The sequence below is a fragment of the Phodopus roborovskii genome, unplaced genomic scaffold (genome assembly GCF_943737965.1).
Source record: "Phodopus roborovskii unplaced genomic scaffold, PHOROB, whole genome shotgun sequence".
Lineage (NCBI taxonomy): Eukaryota > Metazoa > Chordata > Mammalia > Rodentia > Cricetidae > Phodopus > Phodopus roborovskii.
In genome coordinates, this window is record NW_026126448.1 from 4,881,190 (window position 1) to 4,902,459 (window position 21,270).

The window sequence follows — 21,270 nt, forward strand, 5'->3', positions numbered from 1 at the left end:
TTTCATCATTTATTTTGTAATTGGCTATGGACTTATTGTTGATCATCTCTATTATCTTGAGCTATGTCTCTGTATCTCTCTAGGTTCACCAGGACTTTTTTGTTCGAGGACTTTTCTGCATTTAATGAGATGATTATTTGGTTTCTATTAGTTTGTTTATATGTTGGGTTATGTCTCTCAGTTTCGACTTATTGAATCTCCCATGAATTTCTGTAATAAAATAGATATGTCCATGGTGGACCACATACTTGGCAATATAGTAAACCTAGTTAAATACAAAAAATTGGAATAACTCCCTGTATCTTTTCAGACCACCATGCTTTAAAGTTAGAATTCAACAACACAAATTGCAAAAATCCTACAAACTCATGGAAATTGAACAATGCCCAATTGCACCATTCCTAGGTCAAGAAAGAAATTAAAGACTTCCTAGAATTCAATGAGAATGAAGACACAACATACCCAGATTTATGGGACACTTTGAAGCAGTACTAAGAGGAAAGTTCATAGCACATGAAGTTCATGCCCACATGAAGAAACTGGAGAATAGTCACATTAGAGAATTAACAGAACAACTGAAAGCTCTAGAACAAAAAGAAGCAAACTCACCCCCCCAGTGGAGAAGGTGCCAGGAAATTAACAAATTGAGGCCTGAAATCAATAAAGTAGAAACTTGGAAAACAATACTACAAAGAATCAATGTAACAAAGAGTTGGTTTTTTGAGAAAATAAACAGGATAAAACTTTATCCAAAGTAATGAAAAGGCCGACTTGACTTCAGATTGCAGATATTTGAGAATTTTATAACTTTGTTCATGAGAGAGATTGACCTATAACTCTTTTTTTGGTTGGATATTTGTCTTGTTTAGGCACTAAGGTAACACTTTTTCATATAAAGAGTTTTGATATTCTCTTTCCTATTTTGTACAATAATTTGAGAGGTATTGGTGTTAGTTCAACGAAGATCTGGTAGAATTCTCTGCTAAGTCTTTCTGGCCCAAGTTTGCATTATTTTTTTTTAAATTGGGGGATGTTTGATTGTTGCTTCTATCTTTATGATGGCTGCAAATCAGTTTTAATTATTTAATTCCTTTTTATTTAACATTGGTAGGTAATATGTAGATTAAAAATTAGGCGATTTCTTTTCTGATTACCAGGTGAGAGACTTTAAATCAGTGCTTCTATCCCATAGTTTTTAATGCATCTGTTTAAATTATTTGCATAATCTCTATTCATCTTTGGTAGATTATTGCATCTAGAAATTCATAAATATCTTTTAGGCTTTTCATTTTAGTGGGATAAAAATTCATGCATCTCTCACCACTTATCAGAGAAGCTTATTTTTGCAATAGATGATGATTAACACAGGCAATGTAAAGAAAATGAAGTGCTCAGATCTAAATAGGATATTTATGCCACATTTTCTCTACCCAGTACTCAGTGATCAAGATGTAAGAGTATAAGAGTCAGAGGTAGTTTATTATTAAAGTAAAACACTTCTTTAAATTCATATAGTACCTCTCACACACAAAGTCATACCATTTGGGACTGTATATACAAATAATGTACAAGATCAAGCCAACCAAGATTCAAGTACACATGGCTTTGGGGCTTCTTAAGTCCAACCTTTAATTAAATAGCTATTGGCAAATAACAGCTCCTGTGTGTGGAGTGACTGATGAGAGCCATTTTCTTTATTAATGTGGCCCCCAAAGAGAAATTCCCTGCTTTAGTAGAAAATCCCAAATTTCTACATATATAATCACCACTAAATGGACTCAGTGAGTAAGAGAGAGAGAAAGAGAGAGAGAGAGAGAGAGAGAGAGAGAGAGAGAGAGAGGAGAAAAAGAATATGTGAATTTTGGAGGAAATCTTTAGAAGATATTTGATTATGGAGGATTATCCGTGTAATTTGTCCTTGAATTCACTTTGAAAGTATTACAAATTTTGCTCTCTTTTCATTAATAATATTGGTTTATGTTCTATTTTTTATGTCTCTTCCTAGTATGGTTACCACAATAACACTGGCTCCAAAATTAGAATTTGAAAATGTTTCTTCTTTCCCAGTTTGTAAAATGGTTTGAAAGATGGTCATAAATATATTAGCTCTTCTTTGGATGACTGATGGAATTCTGTGCTGAATCTGTTTGGTCCTAGGATTTCTTTTCTGGGCAACTTTATTGGCTTAGGACTTTCGACAAGATGGGTCACATTCCTTAGAAGACAACCTACTGCTATTATCCTGTTAAATGCCATAGTGCTAAACTAACTCTTAATGACCTACATATATAATCATAAATCAATGCTTATCCGCTTATCTCAAACCTCAGGAAAGAAGCTTCGATTTGCAGTAGATGGTGATTAACACATAGACCCTCAACTAACCAAGGTGTAGAGAATAAGAGACTGAGGAATGTTCAGTTTAAATGAGGCATCTATACCATTCCCCCTCCTCTCAAAGATTAGGGATTATCTTTGAAGAAATGGAAGAGTACAAGTACCAGAGATATTGCATTAACAAAAGGAAACAGTGCAAGTACAGATTCACAGTGCTCACAACAGCATGTGCAAACATAAGCAAGCTTAAGCCAGACCAAATCCCAACATGGAGAAAGTTGTTTAGAATGAAAATGACCCCCATAGCTGAGGAGTCATTGGCATCTGATAGCTGCTGGAAGAGGAAGAGGGACTCTTCTCTAAGTGTGTAGTCCCTAGTAAGCCATCTGTCCTCAGGTGAAAAATGATACATCCAAAAACACTGAATAGCACAAATTGGTTTTTATTGGTGTATTGGTTAGTGACAAGAGCTTTTTTTATGGGGGGGGGGGAACCCAATGCCCTCTCAGGATTCAGAGAAGAAGAAGCAGCCAGGGAAAGGCTCAAAAGCTGAGGGCAAAACAAACTCTCAGGCCTTGCTTTTCCACATCCATTTGTTATTGTTCTGCCTGTGTTACAAAGTTTCCAGTTTATACATATACACAACCAGAAAAAAAGTTTCTAGTTTATGCACATACACAGTCAGAAATTCTCTGGTAATAAGAAGGTTACAAGGCTCGAATTTCTCAGGTCATAAAACAAATAAGAGCAGCACTAAGTGAAACTGGCATTTTTCTTTACGACTCCAGGGAGGCATGACTAGAGAAACACCTGGACAGCACTAAGAGGTGTGAAGTTGATTTAGGGAGCTCTAAATTCTAAAAAGAAAGGAAAAGGGGAATTCCTGTGCTACATTCCTAAGTGTGATTAATTAGACTAGATGTTTGTGATAGATATATGTAAAAGAGGGGAGGGACACACTCTGCAGGCCAGAGTTGTGGCACCTGGGATCCGGGCAACAGATGTAAACTGTGGAAGAAGACAGGGCCTGACAATTTTCAGTCACTGGTGCCAAATAGTGGTATTTGTTCCTAAGCTGTCCCAGTGAAAAGGATTACCTTTCTCTGGAGCTCACTAAGTGATTAATTAATTGCCTCTTCCTGTTATCTCTCAGGGTTAAGACACAGAATATCGATAAACCAGGGTGAACGTAGGTAAGGGTATCAATAGTCTTTTAGAGTTAAAGCAGGAGTACGTTCCTAAATCAGCTGCAGGTGAATCCAGGACACCCAGGCTCCTTATCTGAAAGGACTATGGATCAACAAACCTAGATATGCCATACTCCTATCTTTGAAGGTCCCAAATGTGATCTAATTGGAAAACTCCTCTTCTGGCCTAATGTCCTGCCAACAGAAAAAAAGATGCAGGGAACTGGCTTCTAAGTTTATCTCAGGGAATGGAGCATAGCTCTTACTGTGAGAACAAAGTCTTTTGATTGTGTGACTAACTTTCTCACTGTGGTTCCACAGTGTATGTGGGGGGAGTCACCCAATATAGTAGTTCATGGGAAAAATTATGTGCAATAATTAAATGCACTGCTGAATCTTTTGAGATGAGTCCCACTAGAGAAAAAGAGTGCTATGGCTTCACAAGTGATTTACTGCAAGAACAGCCATTATTCAAAAGGCAGTATTCCCAGCATCTTGTGTTTGTGCTTGCCTCCATCAGAATGCATTATTATGGGGGGGGGGTTGACTTTCTGGTTTATCTCACTGCACAATTCTGCAGACTGCAGTAGGTTAGATTTTGCAAACTTGACACAAACCAAGACTTACCAGCGAATAGGGAATCCTGAGAAAAGTATGTTCATAAGATTGGTCTGTAGGCAAGAATGTGTCTTGATTAATTATTGAAGTGAGAAAATCGAGAACACTCTGGGTGGTGACAACCCTGGGCATGTAGTAAGGAATCAGGGTACACAATCCATAAAGACCAAGTGGGGAAGAAGTTTTCCCTCCAAGGCTTCTGCTTTAGTTCCTGCCTCCAGATTCCTGTACTGAGTTTGTTCCTGGTTTTATTTCCAGCATTAATGGAATGTTACCTGAACTGTAACTGAAACAACCAAAGGACCATGTTGTTTTTCATCATGGTGTTTTATCAAAGCAATAAAAAAATGTTTTGTTTTGTTTTTTAAATAAACAACACAAAGTTGATTGGTAAGGGAAGGGCAATGAATCTGGGAAGAATCTGGGGTGAATAAGATAAAAAAATCTCAAAGAATTATTAGTAGCCTGAAAAAAAAACAAAAACAAACAAACAAACAGATCTCAAAGCTACTCATAGAATTTGAAGAAAATCTCCATAGCATGGCAAAACTGGACTTAAAGTTTTACTATCTGAGTGGTACAGAATGAATTCATACATGTGCTGTTAGGGTTGTATTCTATATTTTTGTGTCCTCTAATGTTTTTCTAAGTTCTAATTCTTTCTAGTTTTCCATTGTTTCAATTCTCTGTTCCTTCTTGCTTCTTTGTTCACTTAACTTAATTACATTTTAAAGGAGGCTTGAGGCAGTAAGAAAAATGTTGTAAAAATGACATCTCATTTGTCATAGCACATTTCTTGACTAAACCATAGGACAGAATTGTTTACCATGGCAACATAATGTTTCAAGGTTTCTGTTGTCAGATGGTCCAGAGGCCAGGGGCACAGTGTCTGGTGAGACAAGCTGCTAGACATTAAGCCTTTATCAGCCAGACATGGAAAGTAAAGAATTGGCCTGATTTTTCAGGTTGCTTTGTGCTAATAACCTTGGTTAGACATCTATGACTCTGACCTTTGAATAATGTAAAGAGTTTTAACTTATGACCCATTTACAGAAACACTCAGTCTAGTTTGAACTTGCTCTGAGGTGAAAATGAGCAAATTTTGTGTAGCTTGTATTAGATATGGAAGGACTTGTTATTTTATGTTAGTTTGAGTAAAAGTAACAAAGCAGGCTTTTTAAGTATATTACAGTCTTCATGAATCTGTAAGGCCCATAACTCAACAATTGGCCAATGTATGAATCATATCCTAATATATTTTCTATACATCAAAATTATACAGCTAAATCATAAGTCATCTCCCTGATCATCCATGGATATATGTGCCCATATGTTTCAGATGCAACCATGAAATTACATGTAACACAAATAATAAAAACTGAGAGACAGATATTGGGGTTCAAGCTGAAGTTCAGAAAATCAAAGTAGCCAGCCAGTAGCTCTTACCTCTACCAAGGCTGAAATGGAGAACCTGTCTTCTCTTTTGACTGGATACTGAATCTCACACGAGATTCTTTACTTCTTCCTTATATACCTCTCTACTGCTGGGATTAAAAGCATGAACTCTGTTACTCTTTTAGACTGATTTATTCTTGTGTAGCCCAGGGTGTTCTTGGACTCACAGAGATCCATCTGCCTCTATCTACTGATTAATTGTGTGTGCCACCACTGCCTGGCCTCTGACTAGCTAGTGTGGCTAGCTTTGCATTCTGATCCCAAAGTAAGGTTTATTAAATCATACACAATATATCATCACAATTATACATATATATGTATATATGTATATATATATATATATATATTATGAAATTATACATTACAGTGCAGGTAACAGGGAGACACCATAGCTGTTTTAGCAAATGGGAAGTTATTGATAGGAGCGACAGTTTCCAGGTGGGTGGTCCCATAAGTCCTGTCTGGATGTAATTTTTCTCTATCAGAGAATCATTCCTCTGGTGGGTTGATATCTGAATACTACAACTTTCATGATATGCATATATGTGTGTGTGTGTGTGTGTGTGTGTTAGTGTATGTATATATTTTAAATCATTTACATGTGGACATTTGTCACTTACATATGGATGATAATGTACACATATTTATATGACATATTTGTGGAGCTATATTTACATATTCACTGGAATATACTTTTATATGTATGTGTGAATACATGGATAAATATTTTCAATATTTTATAAATATATGTACATAAGTTTCTACATGCATTCATATTCATAGCTAGTCTAACTTATATAAGTTTGCCACCTATGCTAAATATTAATACATATATCTATATATTAAAAGACTTGGCTACACATATATGCAAATACAGTTTTCATTTATGTTTCCTAAAGTTTCATAACTTCCCTTATTTCTCTGTGAGGCTCATCTCTCATTGTTTCTCACAATGCTTTCTTCCAGCAGTTATTTCTAATTACTGGAAATATTTTGAATTGACCTGTCTCTTACATATCTTCAAGACAGAGTTGCCTTGACAACCTGGAAAATTACTATGCTCCTTTGCTTATCTGGACTAACTGGTAATTTTGCTTCAAGGTTATTGGCATTTATTGTTAACTGAATGAGCCTTCATGGAATGCTTTATCTGATATTAAAGCCACTTACTTGTGCTTCTACAACTCCCTCTCCTTATTATGTACAGGTCCAGCATTCAAAATACATTCACCATAGGTTTTCATTCTACATTCAATATATGATACGTGTGGTTCAGATTTTGCTTTGCTTCTTCCATGAATGTTGTGAATCTTGCTAGTACTTGAGAAATATCAGATGTACTGAACAATTGTTTCTTTCTTGGATTGATATACCTGTCTTGTAGGAAGTTCCTGGGAAAGAGACCTACTCATGTTTAGAGAATCATAGCACCAGGATTTCAGGTTAGGAGATGAGGTGATGATATTTATTTACCTAATCTCCATATATCTCTGGCTTGCTTGATGGCATCAGGAAAACTGTTGGAGTATTACCAGAAACTCATTTGACTCAACTGATGCTTTCATAAGGACAATAGAGCTGACTTGGGATCATTAGACTCATGTAAGTAAGGGGATTTAGTAAGCTTTTCAGATATGATTCTACCTTCACAGATACTTTATCTGCTATTTTTCTCTTACCTTGTGCCTCTTGAGAGGAATATTTAAACATTAATACATCTTGGGGTTCAAAAAGATGAGGAGTTAGTGCCTTCTGGGGGGAAGAAAACTCCCAAGTTTTCCTTATAAATCAGTTGAAAATGATTCTATAAATTAATCTTAATGCAAACTAGCATTAGGTACTGGAATGTCATTTAATCATGGTTAATGAAAATATATTCCTATGAGTATTATTTCTTCTTACGAGTAGGTGTTCCCACCAACCTGGTTCTAGAGCTGCACCAGCCTCAAATAACACACAGAGATGCTGTATGTATTAGATGTAAAACTGTTGGCCTGTTACTATTGTTTCTTATTGGTTAGCTCTGTCAGAAATGGGGTTGGTGAATATCTTTTCCCATTCTGTGGGCTGCCATGTAGTCTGTTTTATCTTGTTCACAGTGTCCTTTGCCTTACAGAAGCTTCCAAGTTTCAGCAGGTCCCATTTATTAATCGTTGATCTCAGTGTCTGTGCTACTGCTTTTACGTTCAGGAAGAGGTCTCCTGTACCAATCCATTCAAGTGTACCTCTCACTTTCTCTTCTAAGAGGTTCTGTGTGATTGGATTTATGTTGAGGTCTTTGATCCATTTACACTTAAGTTTTGTGCATGGTGATTGTTATGGATCTATCTACAATCTTTTACATGTCTGTATTCAGTTATGACAGCACCAGGTGTCTCCGTGGATGAGCCCACTTACTGGTTGTTCAATACAGAGTAGTCAGCTTGAAACCATGTAGTGAGATAGTCCTTCTGTGGCACTGACCACGCCCATTGGGGGGTGGAGCCATGGGCGGAAGGGACCTGTGGAAGGAGGTCGGAGGGGGCCAGAAGGACTATCTCACTACAATACCACATACACACAAAATATATGCACACAGAAAATAACCCAGAATTCTGTGTTCAGATATATTTTTGAATGTATACAAATTTCACACATATGTATATATGCAGAAATATATGCTGTTTTTAATGGTTGATGTTGTTACAATAATATGATTATTATATATTGCAAAGTAATATTGCTGTGTGTGTGTGTGTGTGTGTGTAAGTATAACAATACTAAAAAAAAGTAGAGGTTGTTGGATTGTGAGTGGAAAAGTGAGAGAAATGTGAAGGAAGTGGAGAAGGAAGTTGTACAATACTATTTTGAATAAATAATTTGTAAAATTTGATATCATTGTGGAGAACAGAACCATTGTCATTAGAATCTGGGAAGGGGAAGGAGATGGAAAGGAGATGGAAGTGTGAGAGATATTATTCTTTTTTTTTTTTTTTGTCGACTTTCACACACTTTTATTAGCAAAGGATTTAGCCTCTTCTATTTTCCTTTTTTTAAATTTTTATTTTACATATAAATTCCAGTTCCCTCTCCCTTCCTCCCTCTTACCCTCTCCCCCCCTCACATGCACCCTGACCACCCTCCTCTCCCATTCCCCCACTTACTTCAAATGACTTGACAAATGACTTCAAATTTACATGACCCCACCTGGAGATATGATTTTTTTAAATGTATGAAAATGCAATTATCTAGGAGAAATATCCTGGTAGGGAAACTCTGGTTTAAAACAATTTGCTCACTTGCCTCTGCCCAAGAAGGGAGCCTGCCTTCCAGTTCCCTGATTGGAGCCTCCTGAGGACTGGGGTCTGTGTGCAGGGGGTCCTGTCCCAGTTGACTGGCTTTCCCACAGTTTTCCAGCATCCTGGTTCCAACTACAACCACAGTAGGAGATAAGCTTGGGCCTGTTACCAGCCTGCTTTCCACCCAAGGAGGGAGCCCACCTTCCTTCGTCCTGCTTCAAGCTTCCTGAGAAATAGGGACTCCACACAAAGTAAACCATCCCAGCTGACCAACCCATCTAGAGTCTGTCAGCACCTATTCCCCCTCCACCCACTGTATGAGGAGAGCCAGAAGAGAACCTTGGTCCAGTACCCACCAAGAGAAGGACAGACCCCACTGGTATACACTGGAACAAGAGATGGGTAGAGGACAGTATAAGTACATAGTCAACAACAGAAAGATCAATATGACACCCCCCCAGACTAGGACCCCCACATCAGCAAGACTTGAACATCTCCACACAAATGAAACAGAACAAAAGGACCCTAAAAACAACTTCATGAAGATGATACAGACCCTAAAAGAGGAAATTAAATAATCCTTTAAAGAAATAAAAAAATACAAGAAATCAACAAATCTCTTAAAGAAAGCTAATGCCAATACTCCTTGAAGTGTTCCACACAATAGAAGCAGAAGGGTCATCGCAAAACTCTTCTTACAAAGCTACAATTACATTACTACCCAAGCCACACAAAGATACAACTAAGAAAGAGAACTATAAACCAATATCTCTCATAAACATTGATGTAAAAATACTCAATAAAATACTGGCAAATCAAATCAAAGAACAGAACAATCAACCACCATGACCAAAATGGCTTCATCCCAGGGATGCAGGGATGGTTCAACATACAAAAATTCTATCAATGTAAAACACCATATAAACAAACTGAAAAAGAAAAAAACACATGATCATCTCACTAGATGTTGAAAAAGCCTTTGATACAGACCAACACCTCTTCATGATTAAGGTCTTGGAGATATCATGGATTACAGGAATATACCTAAATATAATAAAGGCAATATACAGTAATCCAACAGCCAACATCAAATAAAATGGAGAAAAAACAATGCAGTTCCTCTAAAATCAGGAACAATAAAATGCTGCCTACTCTGTCCATATGTCTTCAATATGGTATTTGCAGATCTAGCTAGAGCAATAACAAAACAAAAGGAGAGCAAGGGGATACGAATTGGAAAGGAAGAAGTCAAATTCTCACTGTATGCAGATGATATGATAGTTTACATAAGTGATCCAAAAAATTCTACCATGGAACAACTACAGCTGATAAACATCTTCAGAAAAGTGACAGGATACAAGATTATTTAAAAAAAAAAATCAGTAGCCCTACTTTATACAGACAATAAAGGGGCTGAGAAAGAAACCAGAGAAACATCATCTTTGACAATAGCCACAAACAACATAAAATATCTTGGGGTAGCTCTAACCAAACAAGTGAAGTAACTATATAGTAATAACTTTGAGTCTTTAAGAAAAGAAATTAAAGAAGACACTAGAAAATAGAAAGATCTGCTATACTTTTGGATAAGTAGGATCAATATAGTAAAAATGGCAATTTTGTCAAAAGCAATCTACAGATTCAATCCAATCCCCATCGAAATCCCAGCACAAGTCTTCACAGACCTTGAAAAAAACAATATTCAACTTTATATGGAAAAAAACAAAGACCCAGGATGGCCAAAGCAACCCTGCATAATAAAGGAACTTCTGGAGGCAACATCATCCCTAACTTCAAGTTTTATTATAGAGCTACAGTCCTGAAAACAACTTGGTATTGAATTGAATTGAAAATCCTGATATTAACCCACACACCTGATTTTTGACCTAAATTTGACCTAAAATTATACAATGGAAAAGAGAAACCATATTTACCAAATGGTGCTGGCATAACTGGATGCTGACTTGTAGAAGACTGCAGATAGATCCATATCTATTGCCATGCACAAATCTTCCAGCATGGGACTGACTCAGACCCCCTGAATATGGGTCTCAGCTAGAAGGACTGAGCAGTTTAAGGGACCTCAGACAGTGGATCCAAGATGCATTCCTGGTGCACAAAAGGACCTTGTGGACACATCCCCCATGGAGGGATACTCCCTTAACCTAGAAATAGGACAGACATCCTAGTCCCTACTTCAAATGACCTGACAGATTTACATGACCCCAACCTGGATGGCATAGCCCTACATATGGAATTGGGTTGTGGGATGGGAGGGGAGGGTGGTCAGGGTGCATGTGAGGAGGGAAAGAGGGTAAGAGGGAGGGAGGGAGAGAGGGAACTGGGATTAATATGTAAAAGAAAAAAATGATAATAAAAATGAAGAAAAAAACAAATCTTAAATCCAAATGGATCAAAGACCTCAACATAAATCCAGCTACACTGAACCTCTTTGAAGAGAAAGTGCAAGGTACCCTTGAATGAAATGGTGTAGGAGAAGGCTTCCTGAACATAAAACCAGTAACACAGGCACTGAGATCAACAATTAATAAATGGAACCTCCTGAAATTGAAAATATTCTATAAGACAAATAATGCAATCAACAAGACAAAACGGCAGCCCACAGAATGGGAAAAGATATTCACCAGCCCCACATCTGGCAGAGGGATGATTTCCAAAATATAGAAAGAATTCAAAAAGCCAGATACCAAAACACCAAATAATCCAATTAAAAAGTAGGGTACAGAAATAAATAGACAATTCTCAATAGAGGAATCTAAAATGGCTGAGATACTCTTAAGAAAGTGCTCAACGTCTTTAGTCATCAGGGAAATGCAAATCAAAACAATTTTGTAATAGCCAGAACCCGAAGCAACCTAAATGCCCCTCAACTGAAGAATGGATGGAGAAAATGTGGTACTCAGGGGAAAAACAACAACAAAATCCAATAGAATCTTGAAATGTGCAGGCAAATTGATATAACTAGAACCATCCTCAATGAGGTAACCCACGCACAGAGACAAACATGGTACATACTCACTCATATATGGTGTTCAGATACAGAGCAAAGGATTACCAGCCTACAATCCACGCCACCAATTAAGCTAGGAAACAAGGAGGACCCTAGGAGAGAGACATACATGGTCCCCTGGAGAAGGTGAAAGGGACAAGTTCTCTCAAGTGAATTGGGAGCATGGGGGAGGGGAGAGGGAGTTAGGAGGAAGAGGAGGGGAGAGGTAGGCATGACAGAGCTTGAAGACTAAGTTAGGGAAAGAATAGAAGATAGCAAGGAAAGAGATATCATAGTAGAGGAAGCCATTATAGATTTTAAGAGAAAGCTGGCACTAAGGAATTGTCCGGAGATCTACAAGGATGATCCCAACTAACAATTTAAGCAATAGTGGAGAGGCTACCTTAAATACCCTTCCTAGATAATGAGATTGATGACTAGAGTATATACCATCCTAGAGCCTTCATCTAGTAACTGATGGAAGCAGAAACAGACACCCACAGCTAAACATTGAGGAGAACTCCTGGAATCCAGTTGCAGAGAGGGAGAAGTGATGAGCCAGGGGTCAAGACCTGGCTGGAGAAATGTACAGAAACTGCTGACCTGAACAAGAGGGAGTTCATGTACTCCAGTCTGATAGCTAAGAAACCAGCATAGGATCAACCCAGATTCCCTGAATGTGGTGTTAGTAGGAGGACTGGCCAGTCTATGGGGTCTCTGGAAGCGGATCAGTATTTATCCCTAGTATATGAATGGACTTTGGGAGCCCATTCCACATAGAGGGATATTCCCTTAGCCTATACACATAGGGGAGGACCTGGCCCTGCTCCGAATGATATGAGGGACTTTGGGGACTTCCCATGGGAAGACCTCACCCTCCCTGGGAAGCTGATAGAAGACAGGTTAGGGGTTGGTAGGGGGGGGAACATGGGAGGATACGAAGGTGATTGACAGGTAAAATAAGCTTGTTTCAAATTTAAATAATAAAAAAAAACAATTTGCTTCTGGTGGCACATGCCTTTAATCTGAACATTTGGGAGTCAGAGGCAAGTGGGTCTAAGAGTTTGTGACAAATCTGGTCTATGGAAAAAGTTCCAGAACAGTAACCGTGAGGGATACAGGGAGAAACTCTGTCTTAAAAAAAAAAAATCAAAATAAGGTCATCATTTTTACTGATGAGTAGCATTCCATTGTGTAATTGTATCACATTTCCTTATCTATTCTAGGTTGTTTCCAGGTTCTGGCATTATGAATAATGTTGCTATGAACATTGTTGAGCATATGTCCTTGTGGTCATCATTTGAGCACCATTTGAGCAAATGCCCAAGAATGGTATCACTAGGTCTTGAGAATTACTTATTCCCAGTTTTCTTAGAAACTGCCATATTGATTTCCAAAATGACTGCACAATTTGTACTCCCACCAACAGTAGAGGAGTGTTCCCCAACTCTACTTATTCTACAATATAAGCTGTCCTCAGTATTTTTGATCTTAGCCATTCTGACAGGTACAAGATGGTATCTCAGAGTCATTTTGATTTGCATTTCCCTGATGATTAAGGATGTTTAGCATTTCCTTAAAAGTCTTTTGGCCATTTGAGATTCATCTGGTGAGAATTCTCTGTTTAGCTTTGTACCTCATTTTTCATTGGGCTATTTTTATTTTGATGTCTAGTTTCTTGACATATTTTGGAGATTAGCCCTCTGTCCGATGTGGGGTTGGTGAAGATCTTTCCCATTTTGTAGGCTGCTCTTTGTCTTACTGAAGCTGTTTAGTTTCAGTAGGACTCATTTATTATTACTTTCGATGTCTGTGATAAAGTTGTTATATTTAGGAAGTGATCTCCTGTGCCAATCATTGAAGCCTACCTCCCACTTTCTCTTCATTTGTGTTCAGTGTAGCTGGATTTATGTTGAGGTCCTTGATCCACTTGGATTTGAGTTTTGTGTTTGGCAACAGATAAGGATTTATTTGTAATCATCTACATGTTAACATACAGTTATACCAACACCATTTGTTAAAGAGGTTTCCTTTTTCGGTCATCATTTTGGCTTCTTTGTCAAAACTTGGGTGTTCATAAGATTGATATCAGGGAATTGATTCAATTTCATTGATCCACACATCTGTTTATATTACAGTACGAAGCTGTTTTTATTACTGTAGCTCTATAGTAGAGTTTGAAGTCAGTGATGGTGATGCCTCCATAAGTGTCTTTATTGTACATTATTACTTTAGCTATTCTGTTGTATTTTTTTTCATATGAACTTGAGTATTTTTCTTTCAAGGTCTGTGAAGATGTGCTGGGATTTTGATGGGGATTGTTTTGACTATGCAGATTGCTTTTGATAGGATTGCCATTTTTATATTGTTGATCCTACCTATCCAAGACCATTGAAGATACTTTCATTTTCTGATATCTTCTTCAATTTCTTTCTTCAGAAATATAAAGAAAGAGAAATGTCAAAATAAATAACTAAATAAAAACAATTTACAGTATGTCTTTAAAAGAACTGGAAGAGATTAGCAATAGGCTCTAACTTGAACAGTTTACAAATTGAAACATCATACTTTAGCACATACAATGTACAGTTATCACATTTAAATAAACAAAATGTATTTTTTTTTTGGTTTTTGGGTTTTCTTAGAATGTTAAAGAAAATTGAAATTTGACTTTCTGAATAAAAAATTAAAATTTTTCTTGGAAACATTTTAACTTACAGCAACTGTGAATACCTGCACAAAACTTGCACAGGCTTAGTGCCAATATTTGCCATTGTAGATACAGAAAAAAATTTCAAGACTTCATCCCACTGAGGCTTTATAGGAAGCTAATAATTGCTGGTGTGTGGGATATGCTCTTTCAGTGGTGTAGCCACTGGTGAGTCATGTTCTGTAAGCAAACCTTTATCATGGTCTTGTAAAAATATCCTAATTAAACACAAAGGATTAACAAACATATTCAAAAGACATGAAAGTAAAATGGAGAGCATAAGAGAGGGCAATGAAGGTGAATACAAAATATATACATGTCTTAATGACATCCATTATGTATAAAATATAAAAGGGAACAATAGAAAGATGCCTGAGTAAAATTACTTTTTACTTAGTTTAGTTCAAGCAAATATATGATGATTTATGACCTTGTTTACCTCCATTTGTAGGAAATCAAACAATCTCTTCTTCCTTCCACCAGGAATGTAAATGGTCCATCTATATGTGTAGGTAAAACACACACACACACACACACACACACACACACACGTAATAATTTTATAAAATGATTGTGATGAGGAACAACAGAGAAGTAGAGCAAGAAAAGAGATAACCTTAATAGAGGGAGCCATTATAGGCTGAACAAGAAATCTAGCACTAAGGAAATTCCCAAGAATCCACAATGATGACCCCCAACTAAGAATCTAAGCAAGAATGGGGAAGCTACCTTTAAATGCCCTTCCCCTATAATGAGACTGATAACTACATTAAATGCCATCCTAGAGCCTTCATCCAGTAGCTGACGGAAGCAGAAGCAGATCCACAACTAAGCACTGAGCCAAACTCCTGGGATCCAACTGTAGAGAGGGAGGAGTGATGAGCAAAGGGGTTAAGACCCCTTCTGTGGGGAAACTCACAGAAACAGCTAACCTGAGCAAGTGGGAATTAACAGACTCCAAACTGATAGCTAGAGGACCACCATAAGACTGAACCAGGCCCTCTGATCCTGGGTGTCAGCTGGGGAGTTTGGGCAGTCTATGGGACCTCTGGCAGTGGAACCAGTATTTATCCACAGTGCACAAATGGGCTTCTGGAGCCCACTACCTATGGGGGGATACTCTCTCAGCCTAGATAAATTGGGGAGGGCCTAGGTCCTGCCCCAAATGATGTGACAGAATTTGATGATCCTTGATTGGGAGTCCCCACCCTCCCTTCCCTGAGGAGTGGATGGAGGGTGGAATGGGGGAGGAATGGTGAGAGGAATGGGATTGTTATGTAAAACAAGATTGTTTGTAATTAAAATGAAATTTTATTTTTAAAAAAGATTGTGGAAATTATCTGATATACATATATATATACATACACGCATATATATGTATATACACATACATGAAAACATTTTATTTTGCTCATTTAACATTTAGGAAGGATATATCACATATAATTTGATATTTCTAAAATAAAGAACAAGTCAGATAAAGATATAGGTTAGAGTTATTGTAACTTTCCATTAAATTTCCTATTTCTCTATTAACCTAGTATCTAGCTGATGTGTGTATGATAGAAATAAAACTCTGTGACATTTGACTGCTGGATCAAAGGCTAAAATACTGAGTAACTGGTAAGAAGCCTTCTCATTTTAATATGACAATTTATTTTTCACTTAACTCTTTACTAACCATAAAGCCCAAAAATAAGTCTCTAATTATCAATCCTCCATAAGAATAAAATTCAGAATAAATAATTATAAGAAACTCATGTCCTCTTCCAAATCACAGACACGATTACTCTCTTAATTATAAGGGTAAATCTGTTTCATAACTTTTCATGTAACTAAACATACCTAAATGTAACAGACTCTTACACTACAAGACCTTTGAGACATGTCTGACTGGCAGTTCCATAACCTTGTCTGGAGAGAAAGGTGACCTGATAGTTTCTACAACCAGAAGAAAAACATTAGGCATGAGATGTGATTCTCCAATGTTGAAGAAACATTTAGATGGATATAATCATTACATGGAATGTTCCTAAAACTAGAACTGCTATATTTAGCAAATACAGATTTCATGGTGATAAATATCAGGAGGAAAATGACTGCAATAAAATTAATCATTGTCTGAAATTAAGAGCTAACCATAATTCTGCTTGGAAGCCAGTTGTGGTAGGTAAGTCTGGAGGAATTTGATTTCTGCAACTTATTTGTGTTTTCACTAGTCATTAACTTGTGTCTCATCACAGGTGTAATGGGAACTACAGAAGTACTTCTGTTTGCACACTGTGTTGCCTTCAACCTCCTTCAGATAGTAGTACTGAGTATGAAAATCTCACTTGCCCTTATGAGTCAATACGTCAAGCATGACCAGGAAATCAAGGTATAACACAAGGAACAGGGCATTTAAACAACTGTTCCTAAGGTTTGAACGTTACAACAAAATGAAGACAGTTACAAGAGTATCCAGGTGAGAGGAACAAATAATTATGTCTAATCAGCAAATAGTCTTTCCTTGTGTTTTTTTCAGCTTCTAGGAAAAAATACTTCGGAAAGAGATCAAACACTTGCCATCAGACTCAGTATTCATACTAAGAACACACAGGACTTTTGTACCACTTTCATACTGAGGAATTGGTACAGGTTGCAGATTCATATTAAAATCCATCTGAGTCAAGAATACAGTAGAGGAGAAAAATGAGGGGAGATGAAATGGGCTGTGAGAATGAAATTTTGACTTTGTAGGGACATCTTTGCAAAGCACAAATAAATACTGATTACTTGAAGAAATCTAAAAGACTTAAACAAAAAATGATACATAGGTGTAAAATATTGTAGCAAAACCTTACTGTCTCCCCCATTACTTGGAGATTTTAAGTAGATTATCTTCATATATGTATGAAACAATTTTAGTAATCTACTACTGTATTTTGTTTCTATGTGACCACTCAAACTAGCCTTAGTGTTAACTGTCTCTTGGCCCCTTGTTCACTCCCCTTCTTCTTTTTATCCTCCTATCCTCTGTCCATCCATAGATACATACTTTATTTTCCATTTTTAGGGATATTCAACCCTCCCCACTAATCACTTTCTCTATACCTAACCATTATTGTTATATGTATTTAAAATTTAGCACCCATATATAAGTGAATACATAAGATACTTGTCTTTCTGGGCCTTGAATACTTCACACAGATTCATTTTTTTTCTAGCTCTATCCATTTACCTGTGAATTTCACTTTATAATTTTAAGTGGCCGAATAATAACATTCCATCCTATATATGTGCAATCTTTTTATTCATTCACCCATTGAAAAACATCTATGCTGTTTATAATTTCTGAATATTATAAACAGAACTGCAATTAACATGATTGAGCAAGTGTCTCTATCCTTTGGGTATATGCTCAAGAGTAGAAGAGCTAGAAATTCAGGTAGAACTATTCTCACATTTCCAAGTAACTACTACAGTAATTTCTTCCATAACTGTATAATTTTGAACTCCCACTAGCAGTGGATGTTTGTGCCTCCTCCTACAAATCCTAACCAGCAATGTCATTTTTATTTTTATTGGCAAGTGTAATTGAAGGGTGTGAGATGAAATCGGAAAGTAGTTTTGATTTGAATTTCCCTGATGGCAAGGAAATTGAACATTTCTTGTTTTCCTTTTTATTATTATAATTAGTATTCCTTATTTTACATATTGATCCCAGTTCCCTCTCCTTCCCACCATCCCATGCTCCCCGAATCTCCCTCCCATTTCATTCCCCACCTACTCCAAAGGGAAGGTGAGGCCTTTCAGGATGGATCATCAAAATCTGTCAAGTCATTTGGAGGAGGGTCTAGGCTCTCCAACCTATCTCTAGGTTAAGGGAGTATCCCTCCAAGGGGAATGTGCTCCCAAAGTCCTTCATTCACCAGGGATACATCCTGGTTCCACTGTCAGAGATCCCATAGACTGTCCATGCCTTCTAATTGAGACCCATGTTCAGGGGGTCTGGATCAGTCCAATGCTGGTTTGCCAGCTATCACTCTGGGGGCCCATGAGTTCCCCCTTGTTCAGGTCAGCTGTCTCTGTGGGTTTCTGTAGCCTTGTCTTGACCCCTTTGCTTATCATTCCTCCCTCTCTGAAACTGGATTCTAGGAGTCAGTTCAGGGTGTAGTTGATTCTGTTTCCAAACGCTACTAGATGAAGGTTCTAGGATGACATATAAGTTAGTTATCAATATAAGGTTGGTATTAAACTCATTATTGGGGAAGGGCATTTAAGTTAGACTCTCCACTGTAGCTCAGATTGTTAGTTGGGGGTCAATTTTTTAGGTCTCTGGACATTTCTCTAGAGTCAGTTTTCTCTTCAAACCTATAATGGCTCCCTCTATTATGGTATTTCTTTTCTTGCTCTTGCCTATTCATCCTCTGACTCAATCTTCCTGGTCCAACATGTTCTCCTCTTCAACCCTTCTCTTTCTCCTAACTCCCTCTCCATACACTGTCCTCATGATATACAATTTAGTACAGATAATTACCTACAGTAGTCAAAACTTAGAGTTTAGTTAGGTTTTCAAAATTTATTTGAGATATATTTGAGATGGTAGGGATTTTTCAAATCTTTCAAAGACCTACAGAATATGGCATTTAAAATGGTTTAGGATTTTTCTTAACAGTGAGGCACAACTGCTCCTGGCAACACCACCTGCATCAAAAAGGAAGATAGACATAGAAGAAACTCATAATGGAGTTTGCTTTCAATATGGTAAGACTAGCCATTTAGGCAAGATACTTCTCTTGTCTGGACTGTTTGACTTTATGCTGTATACACTGAACATGCAGGACCCACAGAAAAGTGACTGCTGATTCAATATGGACATTGCTATAGGGTTCCTGGTTCATGGAAGAGTCTGCCAGACAGTCTACAGGACACACACATACAAGAAGTGACTGACAAACTTCCAATACAGATGGACAGTTTAAAGTTTCCTTCTTTGCTGAAGAGTCTGTCTCATGCACTATTGTCTATAGACTGACAATTACAGAAGAACTTTGGGTAACTAATCAGGCAAAATGTCTCTGTCATTTCTAGAGTTCATATATTATCCCTCTGTGGTCTTTGAAGGAGTTGAAGACAGATAATTCGTTATAGTTTTTCTTAGTTAGGATTAAAGTTACATGTAGGACTTTGAACTCACAAAGATAGGATAGATGATAGAATATTTTCTTTAAATCTTGCTAAATGTAGCAGACTAAATATTGTTAACTGTGGTTCTTATTTGATAACTGTTTTGTTATATATTTTGCTATGTTAAGGTTAAAACCCTTCTTTTTATTTTAGACAGAAAAGAGGAGATGATGTGAAATGCCATTCTGTAAATGTGTTTCTATTAATGGTTAATGAATAAAGTACTGTTGGCCAATAGGAAAGCAAGATAGGCTGGACTAGGAGACAAGGAGGAGGGAAGAAGTAGGAGGAGTTTCAAGATGTAGGAACAATAGAGTAGAATTTTAGGCCCTCTCTCCGGTAAGATAAGACCATGTGGAAATACTTAGATTAATAGAAATGGGTTAATATTTAAGACAGAGCTAACCAATATGAAATTCTAGTAACAGGCTAACATGTTTATACCAAATACAGCATCCCTGTGTGTTATTTGGGGCTGGCGCAGCAGTGGGACCAGACAGGCAAGAAAACATACTCGTAACAGAAGCTAGCCGCCAAAGTACCAAATAATCAAATTAAATTTAGGGACAGAACTTAATAGAGAATTCTCAATAGAAGAATCTAAAATAACTGAAAGACACTTAAGAAAGTGCTCAACATCCTTAGCCATCAGGGAAATGTAAATCAAGGCAACTCTGAGATACCATCTTACTCCAGTCAGAATGGCTAAAATCAAAAACACCAATGACAGGTTATGCTGGAGAGGATGTGGAGAGAGGGAACACTTCTCCACTGCTGGTGGGAGTGCAAACTTGTACAGCCATTTTGGAAATCAGTATGGCAGTTCCTCAGGAAAATGGGAATCAAGTCTACCACAGGACCCAACAATTCCACTCTTAGGCATATACCCAAATGATCCACATACATGCAACAAAGACTACTGTTCAACTATGTTCATAGCAGCTTTATTTATAATAGCAAACCCTGGAAACAATCTAGATGCCCCTCAACTGAAGAATTGATTAAGAAGATGTGGTACATTTAGACAATGGAGTACTACTCAGTGGAAAATAAAAAAAAAATGGAATCTTGAAATTCACAGGCAAATGGATGGAACTTTTAGAAACCATCCTGAGTGAGGTAATCCAGTCACATAAAGAGCAACAGGTTATGTACTCACTCATATATGGATTTTAGATGGGGGCAAAGGATTCACACCACCAGAGAAGCTAGAGATTGAGGAAAACCCTAAGAGACATACACAAGGTCCCCTAAATCAGAGAAAATGGACAAGTTCTCTTGAGCATATTGGGAGCCTGGTACAGGGCAGTGAGTGGAAAGGGAGTTAGGAGAAAGAGAAGGATAGAAGAGGAGTGGAGAGAAGTACATGAGTGGTCATGATAATTGAGTCAGGGGAGTAATGTAGGAGAGCAAGAAAAGAGATACCATAATAGAGGGAACCATCTTTAGGTTTTAAGAGAAATCTGGCAATAGGAAAACATCCATAGACTTACAAGGATGACCCCA

The 21,270-nt window shown here is 37.4% G+C and overlaps 1 protein-coding gene across 1 annotated transcript in view; it reads left to right on the forward strand.

Moving 5' to 3' along the window:
• The window catches only part of LOC127225062 (selection and upkeep of intraepithelial T-cells protein 8-like), a 41,133-nt gene extending 24,155 nt beyond the window's left edge, over nucleotides 1-16,978 (forward strand). Inside the window, exon 6 of the mRNA XM_051188327.1 lies at nucleotides 16,839-16,978. Coding sequence (XP_051044284.1) covers nucleotides 16,839-16,978 — 140 coding nt within the window. The remainder of the gene's footprint in view (nucleotides 1-16,838) is intronic.
• The last annotated feature ends 4,292 nt before the right edge of the window (nucleotides 16,979-21,270 follow it).